At 38.5% G+C, this 22791-nt stretch overlaps 1 protein-coding gene across 1 annotated transcript in view; it reads right to left on the bottom strand.

Annotated features, from left to right (window-relative positions):
* Positions 1 to 1001: 1001 nt before the first annotated feature.
* Positions 1002 to 22791, bottom strand: part of SCG5 (secretogranin V) — a 70034-nt gene continuing 48244 nt past the window's right edge. Inside the window, exons 3-6 of the mRNA XM_089671305.1 lie at positions 21609 to 21758; positions 18992 to 19101; positions 10368 to 10421; positions 1002 to 1492 (exon numbers count right to left, since the gene is read on the bottom strand). Coding sequence (XP_089527431.1) covers positions 1403 to 1492; positions 10368 to 10421; positions 18992 to 19101; positions 21609 to 21758 — 404 coding nt within the window. The 3' untranslated portion in view covers positions 1002 to 1402. The remainder of the gene's footprint in view (positions 1493 to 10367; positions 10422 to 18991; positions 19102 to 21608; positions 21759 to 22791) is intronic.

Genomic DNA, 22791 nt, shown 5'->3' with positions numbered 1-22791 from the left:
CCAATTAGGTGACTAATATTCAACACATTTGCTGGTAGCCTAATGAGGAACTGAGCTCTAAAAGCTGTTACCAAAAAAGCAGGCACAGCGCAAAAGGAAAAGCCACCAGTATTATCCATGCAGTCCCTACAATTGATCTTCTCCGATTACTGACTTACCATGCCATGTTCTGCACCGTGTTTCCATGTGGAGGTCTTTGCTTCTTCATGTCAGAGCCTCCAACTGAGAGAAATGTGAGCAACACAGTAGTGACATTGCTAAATCTCAGTCAGAGGCAGCAATACCTTGAATCTCACACTGCAGATATTTAGCAATGAGTTTGTAGGCATTGGGGTGCCTAGGTTCCCTCACATGCCAGAAAGTACACTGCTATTTTTTTTATGAGGAATTCAACATAAAAGGTGCTTTTTCAGGATACTGATAAGACACTGTTAAATCTGAACTCCAGTAATCAGACGAACAGGCCCTCTGCACTGCAATGGTTAAGTGTTTCTTTAATCTAGGGGCGCAGGGATAAAGTATGTTACTTACCCTACTCTTCACTTCAGCAATGTCCTCTTCTGCCCAAAGCTGCAGGCTGTGGGTGCCCCCTCAGGGTCATCATATACAATGCAGAGCTTCTAGCCCATCATTGCATGTCAGGAGATGAGCTTGCATCCCAGGCCAATAGCACCTTAGAGAAGCAGCTTTGCAGGACCAGTCCCACAGCTGGAGGAACCCTTCTGGAGCAAGGAATAAGGCTGATATTACTTCTTTTCCATTTACCCTAAACTAAATGAGCATTTAACTGTTGCAGTAAGGAGGAAGAGGGGTTCACTGCAAAGGTAGGCTTTGTCTAATTCCTGGAGTTCAGCTTTAAAAATGTTCAAATGTTCTATATCACACAGCAAATCTTCATTTTTTTTTTCTTTAAGGACTTTATACAGGCAATCCCGAATGTCAGCTGCTCACAGTCACTTGAGATTATTCTGATTTTAACAGACATTGCAAAGAGTCATATATGAAGAGTGAAGACTTTATTGCACTTATTTCTAATATACAATGCTGATACTATACAGTAGTCAGCCATCTCTACAGGCAGGCACAGGTTCACTTAAGGAAAGGAGAACTGATTTTCTCTACGTCTTAACACTGACAGTGTTTGGCAGTAACCAATTGGTTAAACTTCCTCTTAAGGACGCACAGAAAAAAAAACACAAGAAAAGATACCGTTCCCCTAATTTAACAGAAAGCAGAAGTCTATATTTTTTATTATCTATGACAACATAATGTTATAAATCCAGCTGTTTCCCATTCACAGGTCTATAAATAATAAACATGCTGCCAGTCAGTGGGGCTCTGGAGCAGCAGATAGGACGCCACGCTGGATCACAGCAAAGGCGGCTCAATCATTTGGTTCTGCTTATTCCTCTTCTTCACCAGAGAAATGTGGAACAGACTTCTTGGCTACAACATTGTCCAGTCTCTGTCCCTGCAGGTATGGATTCACCATCTGGAAGTGGGAACAGTGGGTGGTGAGAGGGAAAATAGAAAACACAGTTTAGACTACGTATATGTTAGGCAAATGATAATATTGTATCTAAATATATAAGATAACAAATATGCAGGAATCTTCAAATCAGTTTCAGGAACAGATATTTCAAGGGAGAAGGGGGGCACATACAAACCAATAAAAAAGAGATGCAGAAGATCTGAGCATTGTTTGTAGATATTAACAAGACAAAAGATAAAAAATGATTCTGGGTATTATATAAAGTAATCATGGTGCACAGATGTTTCCCAACATACTGGAAAACCTACATTTGTCTCAATAGCATCCAATTATCTGTAGGTTTGGTTACCAAAGTCGAGGAGAAGATCACAGTGGTTTCTGGCAGAACAGTGGTTCCTGTGATAAGCAGATCTTTATAATGAACTCCCTTTTACAATGATGGCAGTAGCTCAAAAATGTACCTGTAGAGAAAAAAAATTATATTTATACGTACCTTATTCCTCTCTTTCGCCTCGATGAGAAGGCATCACACTCCTTCCGAACAGATGCTGGGGAATACAGAACAGCAATCTCCAAATATGACATTATTGCAATAGACTGGAGTATTTTCTTGCAAGAGTTGGCTTGCTCTGTATTCCTCAGAACTCTTCCAGGAATAATAGTGATTAAAGTTGGGTAAGGTAAGTATAAATCTAACTTTTAAAATTTACAGGTACCTTTTATATCTATTAACATCAAAATCTGATTTTGATTGCTGTAATGTTGGATCAAAGCAATCCACAAACACCTGTCACATAAATACAAATACATAACTTGTTAGAGATAGGTCAGCTTGATTTGTTTGATTAGTTCCGGTTCACATACAGTATATGTGGATTGAATGCGGTTTGAACTGCATCCAATCTGCATGACATGTGAAATAGCAATGCTTCCTATGGTTCCTGTTCACATATGTCTGGTGCACTGGCGGTGCGGATTCAGTGCAGATTGAAAAAGAGTCATGTCCAATTTCTGAGCAGTGTGGTCTGGTTCAGGTGCGGATTACAGGCTATTGACTTCTATGGGAACTGTTTCCAAACCACATGTCCCATTAGTTGTGAACTAGATAAAATCCTGTCCTGAACCTGATATAAACCTGTCCTGAACCGGGTGTAAACCTGACACGAACCGCTGAACATCTACTATATCAATTAGCTGTGAATCTTCAGCTTCAATCTGCACTGCACATGTGTGAATCAGCACTTTTTTTGTGATTGAAAGCTGGTTGGATGAGTTTAGGATTACTAGATATTTCCCTTTTTGTAAGGCCTCCATTATTGCCTATGCTTTCCCATTAGGTTGCCTAGGGGCATAGGAGGTAAGTCAGCCATGTACACGTGATCTGACCACCCATCTGATTAAACCAGATGCTCCTGCCTGGATCAATGGAGAAAGGAAGCACTGAGAGATATGCCAGCACTGTTTGCTCACAAGGAACACTGTATTCAAATTATACCCAGTAAGGTGACATTTTAATGCATGTGACAGATCAAATACAGAACAATATCTGTGTGTAGCAAGCAATAGAGTGCAGCCCTGTCCCATAAAGGGTCCCTGATCATACTTACGTATGTAACCCAGTTTTTCAAAGACAATGCTAACAACATTATTTTATCAATGACATCTCCGTGATGGTAGCAGATCCCAGTGCAAATGTGTGAAGATTGTGGTGCAGCCATATTATTAAAGTTGAGCTCCGGGTAAACAATTTAATATGGGCAGCACAGTGGCTAAATGGTTAGCACTTCCGCCTGGCAGTACTAGGGTCGTTGGTTTGAATCCCAGCCATGGCACCTCCTGCCTGGAGTTTGCATGTTCTCCCTGTGCCTGCATGGGTTTCCTCTGGGTACTCTGGTTTCCTCCCACACTCCAAAGACATGCTGGTAGGTTAATTGGATCCTGTCTAAATTGGCCCTTGTATATGAATGTGAGTTAGAGACCTTAGATTGTATGCCCCTTGAGGGTTAGGGACTGATGTGAATGTACAATATATATGTAAAGCGCTGCGTAAATTGACGGCACTATATAAGTACCTGAAATAAATACACATATGACATACATATATGAGAACTGCTTTTTCTGAAATCAGTGGAGCCGCACTTCTTCAACACTTTGTATATCGGCTTATTATTGTGCTATAATTCAATCTGAAAAGTTTGTATGATACAGTTGTCCATCAGGGTCTCACTATGTTGTATTTCTCTTTTTTGTGAAACTAAAACTCAATAAAAATATTTGAAAGACAGCCATTTTATCTATCAAAAAAAATTTGTATCTGTGCCCATTCACTCTTTGGATTTGCACAACTTTGCACATGCTCTTTCTGCAAGGGAATAGCACCTGATTTTTTTCTGCTGCAGTTCAGCAACACTTACAGGTCCTGTCCCTCCTCAGCTTCAACTGAACAGTGAAAGGAGAAGCAGCACATTGATGAGCTCATCTTTCTGTCACTCTCATTCTATCAGAATGATGCTTCTTAGCACAAGTGACACAACTAATTGGCTGCTGTGCTGCTCACATTGCTTCCTTTGCTTCCTTTCCTAGTCTTTTCTGCTGTACAGGAGCTACAAGAGGCTGATACCAGGCCAAAATGTGCTACTTACAATGCTTGCATATAAAATACATGTCATGGATTAGTAATTGATATAGAACTGCATAAACTGTGTCCTTTATATTTGCCTGGAATTCAGATTTTTAAAAAATTGACTATGACAGTGTATCCTCTAGCACAGTGTTTCTCAACCTTTTTTCAGTCAAGGCACCCTTTAAAATTATGGACAATTTCAAGGCACCCTCTAAAATTATGGACAGTCTGGAGGCACCCCATTCTAAAATGTAGAAAACTACTCTAATAGTTTTTCTTAATGCAGAAACATCCACACATGTAGGACACCCAACGTTAGAGGTGATTTATTCTTCCAAAGCAAATACACTTTTGCACACTGGTACTGACTAGTATTCCAATGTTTCTCTTCTCCCTCAGTTTTTCTCCATCACTGAGCTGATGTGACCCCAGCACTGATTAAGAGGGGCAGGGGAGGGTCAAGGAGCTACAGCGTCATTATCTTCCTGCCGCCGGCACCATGGAGGTCCCGGCGGCCATCTTTTAATCCACCTCATGGTCAGTGTTTGTTTTGTTTGTTTATCCTCACCTATGTCATACTGCATAGAATAAAATCTTTTAAACGGTATCACGCTATTGGTCTCCTTTCTTTGTGACCCTTTGGTGAGTCACATATCACCTATAGAGCCATCTTAGAGAGAGACTGTGGATTATCAGCAACATCCAGCGGGTGGAGGAATATCTGGCTTGACCTGACCTTAAAGAGCTACCAGTGGATCTTGTAGAGATAATTTATCTCTAAATGCGCAGTTACACTGTGCATCTGGTGAGTGCACAGCCTTATCCTTTTCACGTTCACCGCATGGAATCAGCACTTTGAAGGAGAGAAATTACCACAAAGACTGTTTTTGCACTGCATGTTACTCTGCTTATTGTTCAGGATCACATTTGTCACCTATGATCACTATATTGATATCTTGGATATTTTTATTACTTGTGATATAGCGCCGCATCTTTTATATTTTATGTTTGCAACTCATGCCACCCATTGACATTCATTGAAACTGCACTCTAGCCACCTCAAATTTGAAGGGCAATTTCTAAACTGCGACTGTGTCTTCATTTTTAATATTTCTGAGACATACTATGCTTCAAAATGTAGGTCTGGGTCTTGTGACAATATAAAGCTCTTCACTGTAGGATTTATAGTTTTTAAAACTACGACCATTTGAATATGCCAGTGAAGTGAGCAGTTTGGAGCAGTTTGTTTTTAACCACTCTTCTCTGCCCTATTTGAAATCTAATTTTGAATTTGTGACAGTTTGGCCGGCTTCTGGTTAAAGGTTTGGAAATAAGTTTTCTACAGTAGAGAGTATTTGAGGTGATAATGCTGCTAATGTTTTTATAAATGTATGTTTTAATGTAACTGTGAAGCACTTTGGGCAACAACATTGCAATTAAATGTGCTATATAAATAATTAAAAGTTGAAATGCATTTCTCACTCTATCAAGCTTGCCATGCGCACTTTTTAAATTTGATCAATCAATTGGTTAGTGTAATGTTTACTATCTTTACTCACTCCAAACATTTCGCACAGTTACTCTGCCCACTCCATAAAGTTACTCTGCCCAGTCCAACCTTTTCACAGTTACTCAGCCCAGTCCAACCTTTTCACAGTTACTCCAGCCACTCCAACCACACAACAGTTACTGAAGCCACTCCACCCAGTTACTCCGCCCACTCCAGTTGTAGCCTCTGGTGGAGGCAAGAACACTTCACACAATTTCCCCAGAAATTGTAGCTTTACTAGTTAATATTATTATTATTTTAATCATGTATTTCCAATAAGTGCTGTAAAAAATTATTATTCAGTTAATATTTTTTATCCATCTATTTATATATCTATTTGGTCTAAGCATCCAGAACATGACACCCCTCCCCCACTAATTACACTGGCCCATTAGTGGTATTTATAAACCTGGATCACATATATAAGGGAGGATTTTACATCATGTTAAGTTGGGGATCTTCCTTCGAAACGCATCAGCAATTTCTCTAGTGTCTTCCTTCATTTGGGACTCGCATAGGACTCTGGTCCCATTGGCCTGTATTTGATATGATATGCTATTTTTTGGCGTTTTGTGAGTATACATCTGTTTTATCCTTTAGTAAGTACGCTGTTGCTGAGGTAATGCGCAAGGCTGGTACATCTTTTTTTGTTCTTACTTTGATGTAATTGGTTGTCAGGTTGCTGGTACCTAGAATGTTTTAATGGTGCACAATGAAAACCTGTGGCTTTGTGTAACTAAAAGTCTTGTTCTGCCCTCTGGCTTGTATACAAGTTTTGGGCAATTTTTAGGCATTTTGCCAAGGCACCCTTGAAGGAACCTCAAAGTACCCCAGGGTGGTTGAAAAAGGCTGTGCTAGGACCTCACAGCAACCATTCGACACTTTAAGGAAAAGCACATGTGATGATTGTATAAATTGTCATTGTGCCACTTTGTCACGTTTTAGCAAAATTGCACCACAAATAATAATTCTGAACTGGCGAACAAGGGGCCACATCATCACCCCAAGTGACAAGTAATTTTCATAAAATATGGTTTTTATTTTTGTCTTTTCCCCACTTCTGTCAGAGCGGAGCTGTCCATGAGTTACAGTGTAACAGTCCTATATATTATATTGTTACTAATAGTATTATATTTTTATTAACAGCACTACATTGTCACTAACAACACAATATTGATACTAACAGCACTAACTTTCTACCATTTGCATTTATTTACTGCTGGTGTCCTTGGTATTGCAAAAGTCTGTACTTAGCATTTGTATAGTAAGTGAATGCAAACATACAGTGCTGTGCCCTTCGGAATATAAAAACACCACATCACAAAGAATTCCTTGTATGGTAGAAAATTCTTGACAAATGTATTGATCTTTATCAGTGCTAGCATACCAGTGCTTATACAGGAAATTTATGTAAAATGGGGAATACGATTAATAGTTATAGTAATTAGTGCTGATGTACAGAAAACCTCTTGGGCACTCATCACACAATAAAAATACATGTGATGTGAACTCAAGCAGCAAACACAGGACAAAGGAACTGTATTGTATTTTTGTGCTTTTTCAGTTTTTATCTGTCTTTGCTTTATGATGTAAAGAAAAAAAGAGAGTTTCTATTGTATAATAAATAACATAGCAAAACTGCCATGATTAAGATCTTGGAATTAGCAAGGAAAATAATAGTCACATTTAAATATTTTCTTGCAAATCACTGTGTGCATAAGATGTGGCTTGTGCATAAGATGTTTAGAAAAACCAGCATGTATTAGTAAAAAAAATGAAATGACGGGAGATAAAATCCATTGTTACAGAAAACGCTTGTAAGGCTATCCCAGAAAAAAAGTTATTGGTTTGTAAGAGAATGATATTCGCTAATAGCTTTGCTATGTCATTGTTGAATTCCTAACGTACCTAGCCAATTAGCTTATTCACCAAGTGCTAACAAACATATAAATCTGTCATTTGCTCTGCATTTCTGCCCCAATAAGTATACTGTGGCTGCATAAGACACAAAGGATAGGATAGTGTGCACTGTGTCACATTCTGTCCAGCTGACAGCATGTCTTGCCGGTTCACACTGAAAGCGCACAGGAATTATCCAGTGCGATGCGATTTTCAGCCATTCATATTAATGGTCTAAAATTGCACTTGCAAATTTTGGTGCATGCAAAGTAGTGCATTCACCAAAAGTAGTGCATGCACTACTTTTAAAAACAACCTGTAAAAGGATCGCATGGTACTGTGGCACCATACGATCCGGTGCAGGCAAACACAGTGTTTGCAATGTGGGTTTTGGGTGAAATTAGGAATCTACTGACACCTGCAGCATATTACACGCACAGTGCATTTGGAACACAATGTGGGAAACGTACATAGAACACGGGTTTCCTGCACTGCGTTCTGGCGTGAACGGGAACTTAAAAAGTATCAACGTTAACACCATGTTAATGCTCCATGATAATTTACTAAACTAGGTACATTTACAGTGTATGTATAGTCATTTTATTTTGTTTTGAATAAAATAGGGAAAAGTTAAAACCCATATCAGGTTTTTTTTTCTATTGGCATTGTTTCTTCACTTTCTGTCCCAGAAATGCAACAGAAAGTAAGAGGAAACAGCTACAAACTGCTCCCCTCCCAGCTACTTGTCACAAAAACAGCTGTTCTTATTGGATGATTAACCTTCACTTCCTGTCCTGGCGACAACAGTAAATTTGATTCCTCATACGTTCTGTCCTAGTAATGGTGCTCATTAAGCCCTGGTTCACATATCTGTGGGTGGTGCCGCTGTGGAACCGCACAAAAATCTGTGCAGCCGCACCACCCACACAGAGAAATGCGGACCCGTTGGTGGGTGTCATTAGTTCTAATGGCATGTCGCCCAAACTGGAAAACGCAACCGTACTGGGAACAGAGGTTCCCGTGCAGGCTGTGGTTTCAGAGGAAGTGCAGGGACTTCTTCCCTGTGTGTCACAGGGCACGGGAGTCCATTCAAATGAATGGGCTCTTGTGCCTGCGCAAAACGTGGCCCGCACGGCCGCATATATGTGAACCAGGGCTAAAACAAACAGAGAAGGTGTATTTTTGTAATAGAAGAATAAGTATAAATCAGCACACATATATAAAATCCTCAGAAATCCCTTAAAGTCATATCAATATCCTTCCCCTGAATTACTAATAAAACATATATTCATTGACTTAAACCCAAAAACCCACAATTATAGTGAAAAAATCAAGACCCAAAGAGATTACCCAAAAATAAAAAATATCAAATATATATAAAAGAACAAAAATAAAATAAAGTCCCAATATGCAAAGTGTCCAAATAATGTGTCCAAACAAAGATCAATTTCTTGATAGGAAGACGCTTCCTACTCCACTGAAGAAGATGCCAATAAATCACAGGTGCTCTTCAAATACCTCAAAAAACAAAATCTCAACATAGTATATTACCTTTTAAATCCCAGAACTAAAGTGCCACACGTGTATCATGCAAAAAAACACTCCAGTGTCACAGCACTCATGTGAAAAAAAAACAAAACACAATGTGTTGGAGGTCTGGAGAGTAACGGTGCACTTCAGGTGTCCCCCAGAGCTACGAAGTGATAGTGCTGGATAGGAGTAGCAAGGGGGAATTACCTGGTGATCGGGAGACCCTCTACACACGGAAAGGGGATCGTATACTGGGCATGAGGAGTTTGATGCTGTCTTGCTGATCTTATCGTTTTTATATGTAAGTGGCTACAATAAATTTTATATATGATTATAATTCACATACTGATTCCTGGTCTGTTTGTGAGGTCCTGAGGAACAAGAGGATACCAATCTAAGGACACTCTGTACATATGTGGTTGATTACAAGCTGGAATTTGTTTGTTTTAGGGTAATTATGCACTTTATATATAGTTTGCAGAGATATTTACATTTTTTTTTTTTTTTTTCACATGAGTGCTGTGACACTGGAGTGTTTTTTTGCATGATACACGTGTGGCACTTTAGTTCTGGGATTTAAAAGGTAATATACTATGTTGAGATTTTGTTTTTTGAGGTATTTGAAGAGCACCTGTGATTTATTGGCATCTTCTTCAGTGGAGTAGGAAGCGTCTTCCTATCAAGAAATTGATCTTTGTTTGGACACATTATTTGGACACTTTGCATATTGGGACTTTATTTTATTTTTGTTCTTTTATATATATTTGATATTTTTTATTTTTGGGTAATCTCTTTGGGTCTTGATTTTTTCACTATAATTGTGGGTTTTTGGGTTTAAGTCAATGAATATATGTTTTGTAATAGAAGAGACCCTACTAGTCTCTGATGTCATAAGTACTTCTCACTGCCTATCAGCATTAAGGTACACTGTGCCATGTATGCGCAGCTCAGCATACATTGATGGCACTCCCCTGCACATGTCAGGCCAGGCCAGTCAAGCGGGTGAAGAGTTATTGTATCAATGTGCTGTGCATACTAGCGCATTATGGCATAAAGCTACTGGAGGCCATTTTTAATATGTTTTTTTTCAAGACTGAGTTTACTTCCACTTTAATGAAATTATTAAATAATTAAATCAGAAGGAAAAGTTAAAGTAACTAATGTTTCAAATGGTGCAAACTTTAATTGGAATAGGTAATTTGTAGTACATGACTACATAAAACAACATTATGCACATTTTGCTCAGTTACAGAAGGAAGTGTAAATAGCATTACCCTCTTCTTTCTCTGGGATGTCCCTTTAATCTTCTCCAGCAATAACTTCTTATTCTGTATAACAAGTAAAATCAGAACATCAATGAACTATAGAAAGGCAAAACACACAAAGAATTGATTCAATAACGCAAAGAATAATCCCATCCAAAAATGCCACACCATCCTCCCAACTACCAATCTGCACATATTCTGATTTCAGCAAACATGGGAGTCATGACTTTTCCTCTTGACTTCTCCATTCATAACAGTGAAGGAAAGCAATTACCATGTTTGGTTTTCATTTCCTCTTCATAAATAGGAATTTAGGGAAAATGGCAGTGACTGGCAGTGGTGGCAAACAAAATACCATCCAATAATACATTCTAGTGGTATTGTATTACTGAACTGTTATTAAGTTGTTATGATTAATGGAATTACAAAGCCAGCATTAAATAAGGGAAATGAGTGCAACCAATAGTTCATGAGACCGTGAACGTTATTTGGGTCATTAAGGTGAAAAGAGCACTGAGTCACCAGTTAGATTTGTCTGTAGTTTTAAAAAGATTTAGAAATGTCTAGCTTACTGTCACACAATTATGTATGGTTTGCCAGCTTCCAGGAACAACTCACAATTTCAAGAGGAAGAAGCATTGCAACTCTTACTAAATTAAATACATTTCAGAACAAAAATCTAAGTAATTTAACTTATTACACAATCTGTATGACAAGAACACTGTGCTAGACAGCAAGCAGACAGGACGGAATTTATATTTCCTGCCCCCCTAGGCCAACTGTCTTATGCTTGTCCCATCTTACCCCAGTGGACTAGTTAGATTTTGTATCACATTATCAAGATCAGATGTCTTACCCACAAAGTGCACTTTGTATCAGTTAATGATGGGTCAAACACCTCCGTGTTCAGTTCGCGTCGAACATTCGAACTTAATGAATGTTCGACCACGAACTTCAAACTCAATGCAAGTCTATGGGACTCAAACTTGTAAATTCAAAAGAGACAGTTTTGAAGGCTTGTATGCAAGTTATTGGCTATAAGAGGGGTATGGGGACTCGGGTACTGCCCTGACGGACATGAATCAGTGATAAAAACATTTTTAAAAAAATACCGCTTTTAAAGGGGCATTATTTTTTATTGCTTAAAGTAACAAAACAAATCCTTTAAATATCATGCCTGGGGGGGGGTCCCCTTAAACCACCTGCAAAGTTGCACATCTGTACAATGTATAGAACCTGCTACAAAAGGACTGACATTTAAAAAAAAAAAAAAAAAAAAGACATTTATAACAAAAAAAAAAACACAGCGAGGGGCCCCACCTCCAATCCAAACCAGACCCTTTAGGTCTAGTAGGAAGGTTAGGAGGGTCCCCACAGTAAAAATTATTTTTTTAAAAAGTGAATGGGGTTCCCCCTAAAAGCCATACCAGGTCTTTAGGCCTGGTGGGACTTTTAAGGGGAACCCCTCAAACTTACGTTTGTCTCAAACATCAAGCCCATCCCTAGTGTCAATACATTTAGATTCAAAAATGCTCTGTATGCATTAGCTCTGGGATGGATACTAAATCCCATTGCATACTGTATGCTTCCCCAATTCTCATACTACATTTCAGATAAAGCCACAAGATATTTTACAGAATTTCTCTTCTGCAAAAAGTAAGAAACTTTAGCAGACCAGCGTGTTCCAGCCTTACTAAAGCTGCTAACAATTTATCAGTGGTAATCTAAAGAAGGTGGTGGTGGTGGAGGTACGGGGTGATTAGGAAAAATACTATATAAATCTGAGCATTAGCACCTCGAACTGGTTAGACACTAGTAGATTTTTTAGCAAACATTTGTACGAATATTCTCAGTACATTTTATGTTGTGATAATTGTTGTTCAAAAGTACTTCAAAATTTCTGCTTTTAACATTCGATTTTGTAAAGTAACTTCCTGAATGAAAACCACATTCACTGTTAAAAATTTGAGAAAAAATGTCCATCCTCCTCCTTGATTTGTCCCCACTAATGATCAGAAAGTCAAACAAATGTTCTTAAAACAAATCAAATTTAAGTGAAATTCTACTACTGTATTGCCAGCTTTAGTGAAGGAAGTAGGTGATGCAATTGGCGGTGTGAGACCCCTTGGTAGATTGTAATGTACAGCACAACTTTCTGCAAAGATGGACACCCTTTGGTGTGATATGCTCCGGCCACACCCCTGGTCATTATTCAAACATTTCAAAACATTAAAAATGTCATTATGTAATATGAAAACTACATTATTACACGTATTAACGCACCCACAGGATCGGTAATAAAGAAGATACTGCAAACAACACAAATCAGTTAAAGAGACCGTTACCAGACTTATTTTTGACATGTTCCTTACCTATAAAAGCCTCCCTTGATTAGACATACAAAACCCCCTGAGCCTTGGAGCTGCTGATTGAGATGTCAGCAGTCCCAGCAGACTCAGAATTGTCATTCAGATGACACTCTATAGCAGTGGTCTCCAAACTGCGGCCCTTTACTTGCCTTTATAAGGCCCTTGGGGCATTATTCCTCTTACTGATAGGATGCACTATTCCTCCCACTGACACCAACAATAGGGCAATAATTCCTGTACTGACACCAACGATGGGACACTATTCTTCCCACTGACAACAACAATGGGGCAATATTCTTTCCACTGATCCCCAGAATGGGGCGCTAGTCTTAACAATGACACCAATGATGGGAAAACTATTCTTCCCACTGACTCCAACAATGGGGCACTATTCCTCCCACTGACACCAACAATGGGGCACTATTACTCCCACTGACACCAACAATGGGGCACTATTCCTCCCACTGACACCAATGATGGGGCACTATTCCTCCCACTGACACCAATGAGGAGGCACTATTATTCCCACTGACACCAATGATAAGGCACTAATAGTTCCCCTAATACCAAATATGGGACATTTTGTACTCCCACTGACCACGAACCGGCCCCTCTAAAGTTTGAAGCACAGTAAACTCGCCCTTTGTCTAGAAAGTTTGGAGACCCCTGTTCTATATTATTCCCCTTTGCTCCTCCTTCAGAAACTACATAGATGGTTGTGTAAGGAGGAAAGGGGAAGGGCAGAAAAGCTGGCGCAGCACGGACTCTGAAGAGAAGAAGCCTATGATGATGATCCAGGAGGGAGGGGTCCAATTTTCTAGAAGGTTCAAAGGCACATCATCATTTTATACTTTTGCCTTTTTTTTTAAATTGGGGACAGCTTTGCATGTTTTTGCAGTCTGACAATCTACCTCCATGCACTCTCTCTACATCAATACCAATGGAAAGTCAAAAAGTTTTGTGGCAAACTTTAAAACGCAAGTAGCATATAGAGAACAGCTTCTCTTACTACTCAGCAACAGGACACCTAAATTTCCAGAGACCACAAATGCTATTCCATTTTATTAAATATACTGCGTGATTCTGATTAGGAGAGGACAAGGAACCAGCCCATGTCTTTGATAGCTAATAGAAACAATATACAACCAATGTATGTTTAAATAGTTTAATAGCAGTATTTTACCGGGCAAATGGATTTCAGATATTAATTGACAGAGTGTTTTGATGATAGAATTTTCTCTCATTATACCCAAGAGGACAGAATGATCTGGAGACAGTCACACTGATCTCATCGCTCATGTTGTGTCTGATCTCGATCTCGGTCTAAATCTGGGGATACTTTTAATAATTTAGGACCATTAGAAGGGGCTCAAAACAATTTTCCTTTTAAAGATACAAGTATTTTTCTCCTTAGGGATTCAGATCTGTGCAATTCTCACTGTCATGTCTGGACTGAAAGATTATTGCAAAGAAACTAATAGAAAAATAAGCTCCACACGAGGAATGAAAAGAACATTGACATTTCTCTTTTCAATAAATTACTTTACTATACTTTTAAGTTAGGTTTTGACTATGTGGGGGGATTAGCTCTTTGCTTTGTTAATTTGAATATTTGTAAAATGCATTTTTAACCACTTAAAGCCCAGAGCCCTTTCTTCTCTTATGCCCCCCCCCCCTCCTTGAGTCCAGGAACATTTTCTTTGTTTTACAGAGGTCTCCGTTTCTTGCCTTATACTTTTTATAGCTTGTGCTAACATACTGTAAATAATTTTTTGGGACAGATCGGATTTTAATTTGGTAACAGATTTGGATACATATATTTTATTTCTTAGGTTTTAATTAGGAAGACATTGTGAAAAAATTTGAAAAATTACATTTTCACGTAATTTTTTTTTGACAGATACTTTTACACAAATTGTACAACCCTGGACAGCTATCACAAAATATACACGGCAAAGGTTTTCCTATTACAAGGATATCACATTAGTGTATTGTTTTTTAATGTAGCAGAATGGTAATGCTCAAAGTGAATGGTTGTGGTTTATTTAGACATCACTGTCCCTAAGTGGTTAGAATTTCCACCTGGCAGCACTAGGGTTGTTGGTTAAAATCCCAATCATGGCACTCCCTGCCTGGAGTTTGCATGTTCTCCCTGTGCCTGTGTAGGTTTCCTCCGGGGGCTCCATTTTCCTCCCACACTCCAAAGACATGCTGGTAGGTTAATTGGATCCTGTCTAAATTGGCCCTAATATGTGTATGTATGAATGTAAGTTACGGACCTTAGATTGTACACCCCTTGAGGGCAGAGACTGGTGTGAATGTACAGTATATATCTGTAAAGCGCTACGTAAATTGACAGTACTATTTAAGTACCTATAATATTTAGGAACATTTTTCCCTTCTGGTGTTACATTGAAATGCATGAAGAAAAAAACTGCTTACAATGTAAGTGTAAAAATAAGGCTGCTTACATCACCCGATAAATTGCACCCCAACATACATACACAGTAAATAAAATAATATTCTCCTGTGCTATAGTGCACCACACTGCTCAGATGTGTATGATGAGGTGCCATTTATAATGAATGGGCTGCATTATTGCAACATGCCTTCATGAACATGCATGAACATTTTCATGAGTTTACGCTCCCCAAAATCACAAATTAAATTGCATTCGCCTAAATGAGCATTTGATGCTCATGCAGTAATTACTAATTGTTATTATTATACAGGATTTATATAGCGCCAACAGTTTGCGGAGCGCTTTACAATATAGGAGAGACAGTACAATTACAATACATTTCAGTACAGAAGGAATGTGAGGGCCCTGCTCGTGGAGCTTACAATCTATGTCATTCAGGTCATCCAGCTTAATTGTTGTGATTTCGAGAAAAGTGACTTGGATAGACATTGCAGAACAAGTCCAGCAAAACAAAATATGAAAACCACATGAAAAGTACTTTCAGGTACCTTAACAAGAATAATTTACAATACTCATTAAAATACAATATAGTTTCCCTTTAAGCTGTTAATTTGCATAAAGAAAGACATGGGCTAACATGCAAAAGCAAATTGATATACAGCACATATCCATTTTTCAGAGCAGAGCTATTTTACGAAATTCACAAAGCTTTAACACAAGATAAAGATCTTTATGAATAACTGTGTGACTGTATTTCTCAAATCTGAAAATAACTATCACTTAAAAAAGCTTCCTTATTCTGGTGTTATTACCTTTGTGAATTGGGCTGAGCATGAGTCCATTTCTGCACAGGCACAGCATGTAACAGACAACACTGTTTAAAACCTGTTTCATATTCAACTTTTTAAATGTCTGCATAAAATTGCCATCATCTGTGTTGATATAAAGATCCATGAGAGTGTGAAGGACACAGTCCGTTTATTGGCAGAGACTATGGTCACCCGCTGTGCTACTAGGAAACCTGATAGGTCAATCAATGTTCAAAATGAAGTACAGATTGTCTCTGAACAGTCTTGTGCCTGGAAATGACAGAGCTCTGTCATTGCATTTTTAAAAAGGTAAGGAGGGGCAGAGGTTTAACCCTTCAGTTTTTTATAAATGTGCATCATACCCATGACATATACTCCCTGCTTCTAGCCTTTAGATTAAAGTAATCAAAGAATATATAGGGTCAAAGGATTCTCCAATCAAAGAGTCAATTTATATTGGTAGATTTATAGAGGTTTCAGTTATGCCTAACCAATCTGATAACAGAATTCATAATGTGTGCAGTTTGTTTAAAGTGATTATAGCAGACATAGCAGCTTTCAGTTTGATTAAGTTACAGCAACAGATAAGAATATACAAATAGGTTTACTAAAAACTAATGTGCAATGTATGCAGTGGGCCTGGAGAGAACTGATTTGTAGTGGAGTTTGATTTTATTAAGCAAAAACATTTTCTTTATGCTCAACTACTTGGAGGTCTCCTTTCCAGAGATATAACGCTGACTATGGAAGCTTAGGTCAAAGCTGTTGGAGAACAGATGGGTGAATATTGGACTAAAATTTGAGTGGCCACCAAGGATGAGGTTCGGGTTTGCTGCTACCTTGGGTTCAAGGAAAATCCTGCAGGTTTGATAATGGCTATCCTAGCAAATTTATGTTCAGATTCACCAGGGAGAAAGAGGGAATGCAGATCAGTCATAGTGTCAGTATATTGGAGACTACTCTAGGGAAAGAATAGAGACATCTGCCAATCTGCATGTGGAGAGATTAGGGTCAGTTAGGGAACTGTACTAGCTCTTTGATCAACCAACCCCTTTGTTGCTTTTTTGTTCTTATTATTGGGAGATTTTTTGTCTCTCATTTTACTTTGTGGTTGATTTGAAGTCAATATCTTCTTTTAGCCGATATCCTGCCCAGAGCAAACATTTTATTTGTTGGAAGGCTTAAAACAAATAAGCTTTTGTTTTAGAGAGTGATATTTTGGGGTTTTGATTTATTTAGGGGTATTTTGATTACCTTATGTGGACAGGTCTTTATTTTAGTCTAAACTGCTGTTTTTGCAGTAAGGAAAAAGGGATTTTTCTTAGATTAACTAGATTAAACTGCTTTTTTTTTAAATTTTTTGATAAAAGGCTTTCCCTTAAAAAGTCAGCCTTTATTTCAGGGGTGGATTTTCATTTCTTTTGCTGCATAAGCACCAGAACAATGTACACCTCAGCAACCTCAAATTTTATCATTCACATTCCCCACTCCCCCCCCACCCCCATCCCTAAAGATATAAAAGTTAGGCATAGACTGATTAGCCCTATTATCTACGAACAAAACAGTCCTGCTGCTGGTCAATTTTGCACTGCTGTATCCTCTGTAGGACCTTAATTCATGCAGTAGAAAACACATGACTGTACTGTTTCTCTTGTACACTTTGGCCAATTCATGCACAGTATAACTGTCCTGTTTCAAGCTATTATTACACTGCTGTTTCATCTGTGGTCTTTAAATTTGTTAAAAATTGGGCAGCAGCTGAACAGCTTTGCATCAATGAGAACAAGAACAGCCTCAGCGAACTATTGGACAATTTTTGACTGCTGATCAAATCGGGTTTTGACCATTTGATAAACAAAACATGTGCCACTGTTAAAAGTACCTGGAAAAAAAGCCTTTTTTAGTCAGAAGTTAATTAAAGTGGTGTGTCCTTGCTGTTTGTAAGCAAAGATAATACTTTAAGAATAGAAAAAATGTCAGAACCAAATATGTGCTGCCAGTGCACCACTATTAAATTGAAGGCACCCCCCCCCCCAAGCATGTTATCTAAAGCAAATATTTAAATTGTGCAGTGCTAAACAAAGCAAAAATCAATGCATTTATTAGTGGAAATATCAAATATGTAAAAAAAACCCTCAAAAACAAAATAAATGAGAAATTATGCAATCAAAATATGCAATCCAATCTGTGTCCCAAATGTTCAAAATATTCACAAAATTCTACTGTAAAAAAAACAGTGATTCTACCACATGAACTCTTCTTCCTTTCAAATACCATCCCTTTAACCAAGTGTAAAAAACCCTCCTTAGTGCTCTTCATTCATATATGTTCACCTTACAGACCTCTAAATCATAGGAGGTCTATAAGCACTTAATCATAGACCCATTAGTGGCGTCATACATAATAAGATATTTCCACAATCACAATATGAGAATTTACTTATTTTCTGGCTCACATCGTAGATCACTAGATGATGTATCCAGCGAGGAACCAGGTAAATGTTGAGGTCACCTCTGAGAATGAAGTTGTGTGTACCAAAGGATTTTAGTTTAGAAGAGAGGAACTGTGCTTGATCCTTCAAATCTTGACACACCGATACCACATACCCTACAATCCTATGTTTATTTACAGTTGAAAGAATTGTTATTTAATGGATTCATGTAATTTTAATGTTGCCCTCAAAGCTGCATGGAAAAGACCCTTTCCCCATTAGAAAGTACTTTAAAAAAGATTGTCTCCCATAGCAGTGACCAGCGTCCTATGCCTTTTTTGACAGTGGTTTGTCTAATAGCCCCAGAATTTAATGGCAGGATTTGCCCCTCTTAGATTTTAATGGGATTCACCATGAAGTTCAGGCTTGCTAAATTTCAAACATGATTTGCAATACCCTTGGAGGCTTATAGCAGCCTTTACTATTCTAGGCCAAGGGGTGAGCGCACAGGAAGACTTCAGAAACCTTGGAATTCCATACCGGTCTCTCTAGAACTTTTTCTGTTAGAGATAATGAACAGTGTTGTAGGAAGTCACACTTACCCACTTATTTACTCCTGGATAGTTGTGTTCTGGGTCATATAGGTTCTGGTGCAGCTGGTATTCTTTGCTGAACTGGGCTGTGTCTGGTGTATTCTCCAAACAACCATCACCTGTTATGAAAGCTCAGATGAATAAGAAAGGAACTATTCAACACATATAACTAAAGCCTATATTCACTGTTCTCCACTCTTTTCTTAAAAGTGAAGTATGGGATTAAAAAAAACATACATACTCACCTAGGTGGATGCAGCATCAGTCCAATACTTCACGTTTTCCCTGCCACCTCTAGTGACTGAGAAGTGAGCAATCTTCAGTGAGCAGTGACTGTCATGCACCCGCTCTCTGCTCTACCCCACCAGCTCACTGGAGCACCGGGCTGTAGAGGGGGTAGGAGTTGCTGGCTCAGTCTCTCAGCGGCATGCTAAGAGGCTGAGCCAGCTGCTGGCCAGGAGTCTGGGCAGAGCCTGACATTAAAGTCTGTATCCTTTCAAAAGTCAGGGGCCTGCTGTTGGCTGAATACATATCACAGGAGTGCAGAACTAAATGCACTCCTCTGACCCACCAGGGACATAGGATCAAAAGAGCTTTGGTCCTATTTCTACTAAAATTCCTCTGTAAAATGTGAATTTTGTAAACACCTCTCTGTTCATACCTGGGAAAGACATCCTAGCAGAGTTAGAATACTTTAGCAAATGAGGGAATGTCAGATGTTATTAGCTAGAACTAAATTATATCTATCATAAAATAATCTTTGATTTGTTAAAGGCAAACTTCTGTAGGTAGCTGATCAGTATGTAGACAAGTGGATATAGTCATCGGATGAGTACATTTATGTATTTATGTATGGATGGAGTAATTTTGCTTCTATGGTCCTCTGGGAGACCTGGAACGTTCCCTCAGATTTAGGATATTTTGCCTTATGTATGTTAATAGCAAAACCCAGGGTACCCGGTTATACATATACAGAGGGAGTAATGGGTCAGAGCTTGACTTTACCCCCGTATTTCCGGTTTTCTCACTATAAAACTGTATGTACCTGCTATACATTGCTGCTAGTAGTTTACAATGTTTTAGGTTGCCACAGATTTACTTTTAGTAATTATAAGAGGTGAGTGGCCACCCTTACATTCAGCATATTTATTCTGAGATGGACAGTTTGCATTGTGTGAAGCTTTTAATGGTGGTACAGTGCCTCTTACACACAGAAAATAGTTCTTGGTAACTTATTTACCAAGAACAGTTCCACTTTTGTGCCTTTGGCAAAAAATAAAATTAACAACCAGTCAGTTCCCAAATGACTTGCACTTATTTTCATTTACTAATAGACTGATGGACGCCACTTAATGAGCATGGGAGGAGGCAATCAGCTAGACAGAACAGATGGAACAGGTAGATGCAAGACCAAGAAAAGGTTAATATTTTCCAATGTATATGCATTTTTTTTTTAGACTAAATGGATTCTATCTACACAGAACTATGTTGTGTCCATTTACATCTGTGGATGGTTTCAAAGGATGTTTACTTTTCTGCAAGAAATAATAAATGCACATATTTTCTTGCATGAAAACAATGTGCATGTATTAATTTTTGCACAGTAGACCGCAGAGCATTGCATCTGTGGTCAGTGAATTGCGGGTGCAATGTTGGGCTCCTGCAGACATATCCAACAGCTTTTTTGCCTGTACCTCTGTACGGGCTTTCTATTGGAAAACTGGAAGGCATGCCATTGGGCTACGTGGGCAATAATGAGCACCATCGTAGCCCATTGAGAACTAGAAGCAGTTTGCCACGGTGGCAGTTCTCTCACTTACAGATTCCTTTAATGACACAGCTTTATGGGTGGAACCCCACACAGCCACACTCTTTTTAAATGGGGGTGCTGGGAAAGGAACCTCTGCCCACTGGGGGGGGGGGGGGGGGTTTGCAGGGACTAGTGCTGGAGCATGTTACACAATACATCTTAAATATAGGTGTAGCATATAACATGCTCCAAAAACTGAACTTAGCCTGTAACGTTCCCTTTAATTAAAGACAATAAGTATAAAATCAAGTCTCTTCTTTAATGTGACTCTGTTTCTAAAAAAAAGAATTAAACAAAGAATTCCCTGTAAAAAACAATACTACTTCTTTCACTTCCTGCACCACCAGTCTTTGGCTTGTTGAAGGCATGCCTCTGTCTAAAAGCTGTCCTTCAAATGACACTTCTAGGAATGTCAGATTCCTTTTTCCCCCTGTGCTTTGAGTTCTCAACAGTAGTGATGTTAGGGGTAGTGGAAGAACCCACAGCATGCAGTGAAAAAGCAGGCATCTGACAAACCAGGAAAATGGAAAAGATTCCTTGACAGTGATAGATAAACATAGTCACACTCCTGTCCTTCTGCCCTCATCACGGATATGTTTTTCTGTGATGTGGGCAGAAGGATAGGAGTGTAACTACTGTATGTTTTTTTTCTTTATAGGGACTTATTTTTCAAATCAAGAGAGTGATGAAGTTGATGACAAGTCTTCTCTACAGTATGTATCCTGGATACTTTTTCTGACACTGAATATTCCCCATATCTTATTTTGCAAACTACAGTTATGTTTTTAATACATACTAATATCCAAGGTAGCTCACCAGTCTTTCCAACAGGGCATGGGTTAGGAGGGTTTGGATATCCTTTATCTTCCCTGAAATCTTTAGGAATGTTGTCCCCTGTCAGTTCAGCCACAATATTTGGGATGTTGCCATATGGTCCCAAGTGTTGAAGACCTTCATGAGCACCACCTGTAGATGGGAACAGAAAGTGCATGAAAATGGTGAAAAGATGCACACGCAATGGATCTTATTCTTAATCTTGTGGAGTAAGGCAGTCAAAAACAACAGAACAAAAATAACAACAAAACAACAACAACAACAAAAAAAATTAAAAATGAAAGGATGTCCCATAATGACTTCTGGTAGTCAGTGATGCTATGGTTAGTTTGGTCTATTGCAACCTGAGAATAAATATATACTTTTTACAAAACACCTGCATTATTCACAGGTTGCATTCACTAGAACCATCTGCTTGTATGTTATACTACTCTGGGACCTTGTCAGTAGCAACATTTTTGAACTTGAGCTCAAGACTTGCTATCATGGTTGTAATTAATCATATAATACCATAGCTCATTTGGAGGGACTGTCTCTCTTTTGGTACCAGACTCCTTTGTTTCTCTTTCCTCCTCAGTTTTCTCTCTTTTTGATCTACAGTATTCTATAAAAATGTATTCATTTATAGTACTAAACCCTTCCCTAATTTTTGAAATAACTGAATTTGTTATTTAAAAAAAGCAAGGCTAAAGAAAAGGTAACCGTTGTTTGCATATTAGTCCCCCATTGTCTGTATAACATGGATGTGTCTTTTACCTAAACGCTTTGAGCTGAGGGTAAGTATTACAATCTCTTTACTCATCCAAGAGCTTGCACAATATATACAGTAGTACATCTATGTACAGAGCATCTACATGCACAGTAGTGAAACATGGATTCAGTTGTGTACATCAGCAGTGGCAGTACAGGTTCTCATCCAGTAACACCTTTGAGTCTGGACTAGAAAGTGTGGTTCCTACTAGCCACAAAAAAAGACTACTGTATTTACCACTTTAGCCAAGCAGTACATGTCAAGCATAGAATTGCTCATGATATCATAATTGAGGATTTTGTTATCATTTGCTATATTTTTTTGATTCTTTATTTTTTAAGACTTATTAAAGACCTTGGATACAAGGTCATAACATACTGTACAGTAGATTCCATCAGCAGATGAAAGAGAACA

The sequence above is a fragment of the Staurois parvus genome, unplaced genomic scaffold (assembly GCF_062004578.1).
Source record: "Staurois parvus isolate SC_StPar_1 unplaced genomic scaffold, SC_StPar_1.0 ptg000104l, whole genome shotgun sequence".
Lineage (NCBI taxonomy): Eukaryota > Metazoa > Chordata > Amphibia > Anura > Ranidae > Staurois > Staurois parvus.
This window is presented reverse-complemented; position numbering and strand designations above follow the sequence as displayed.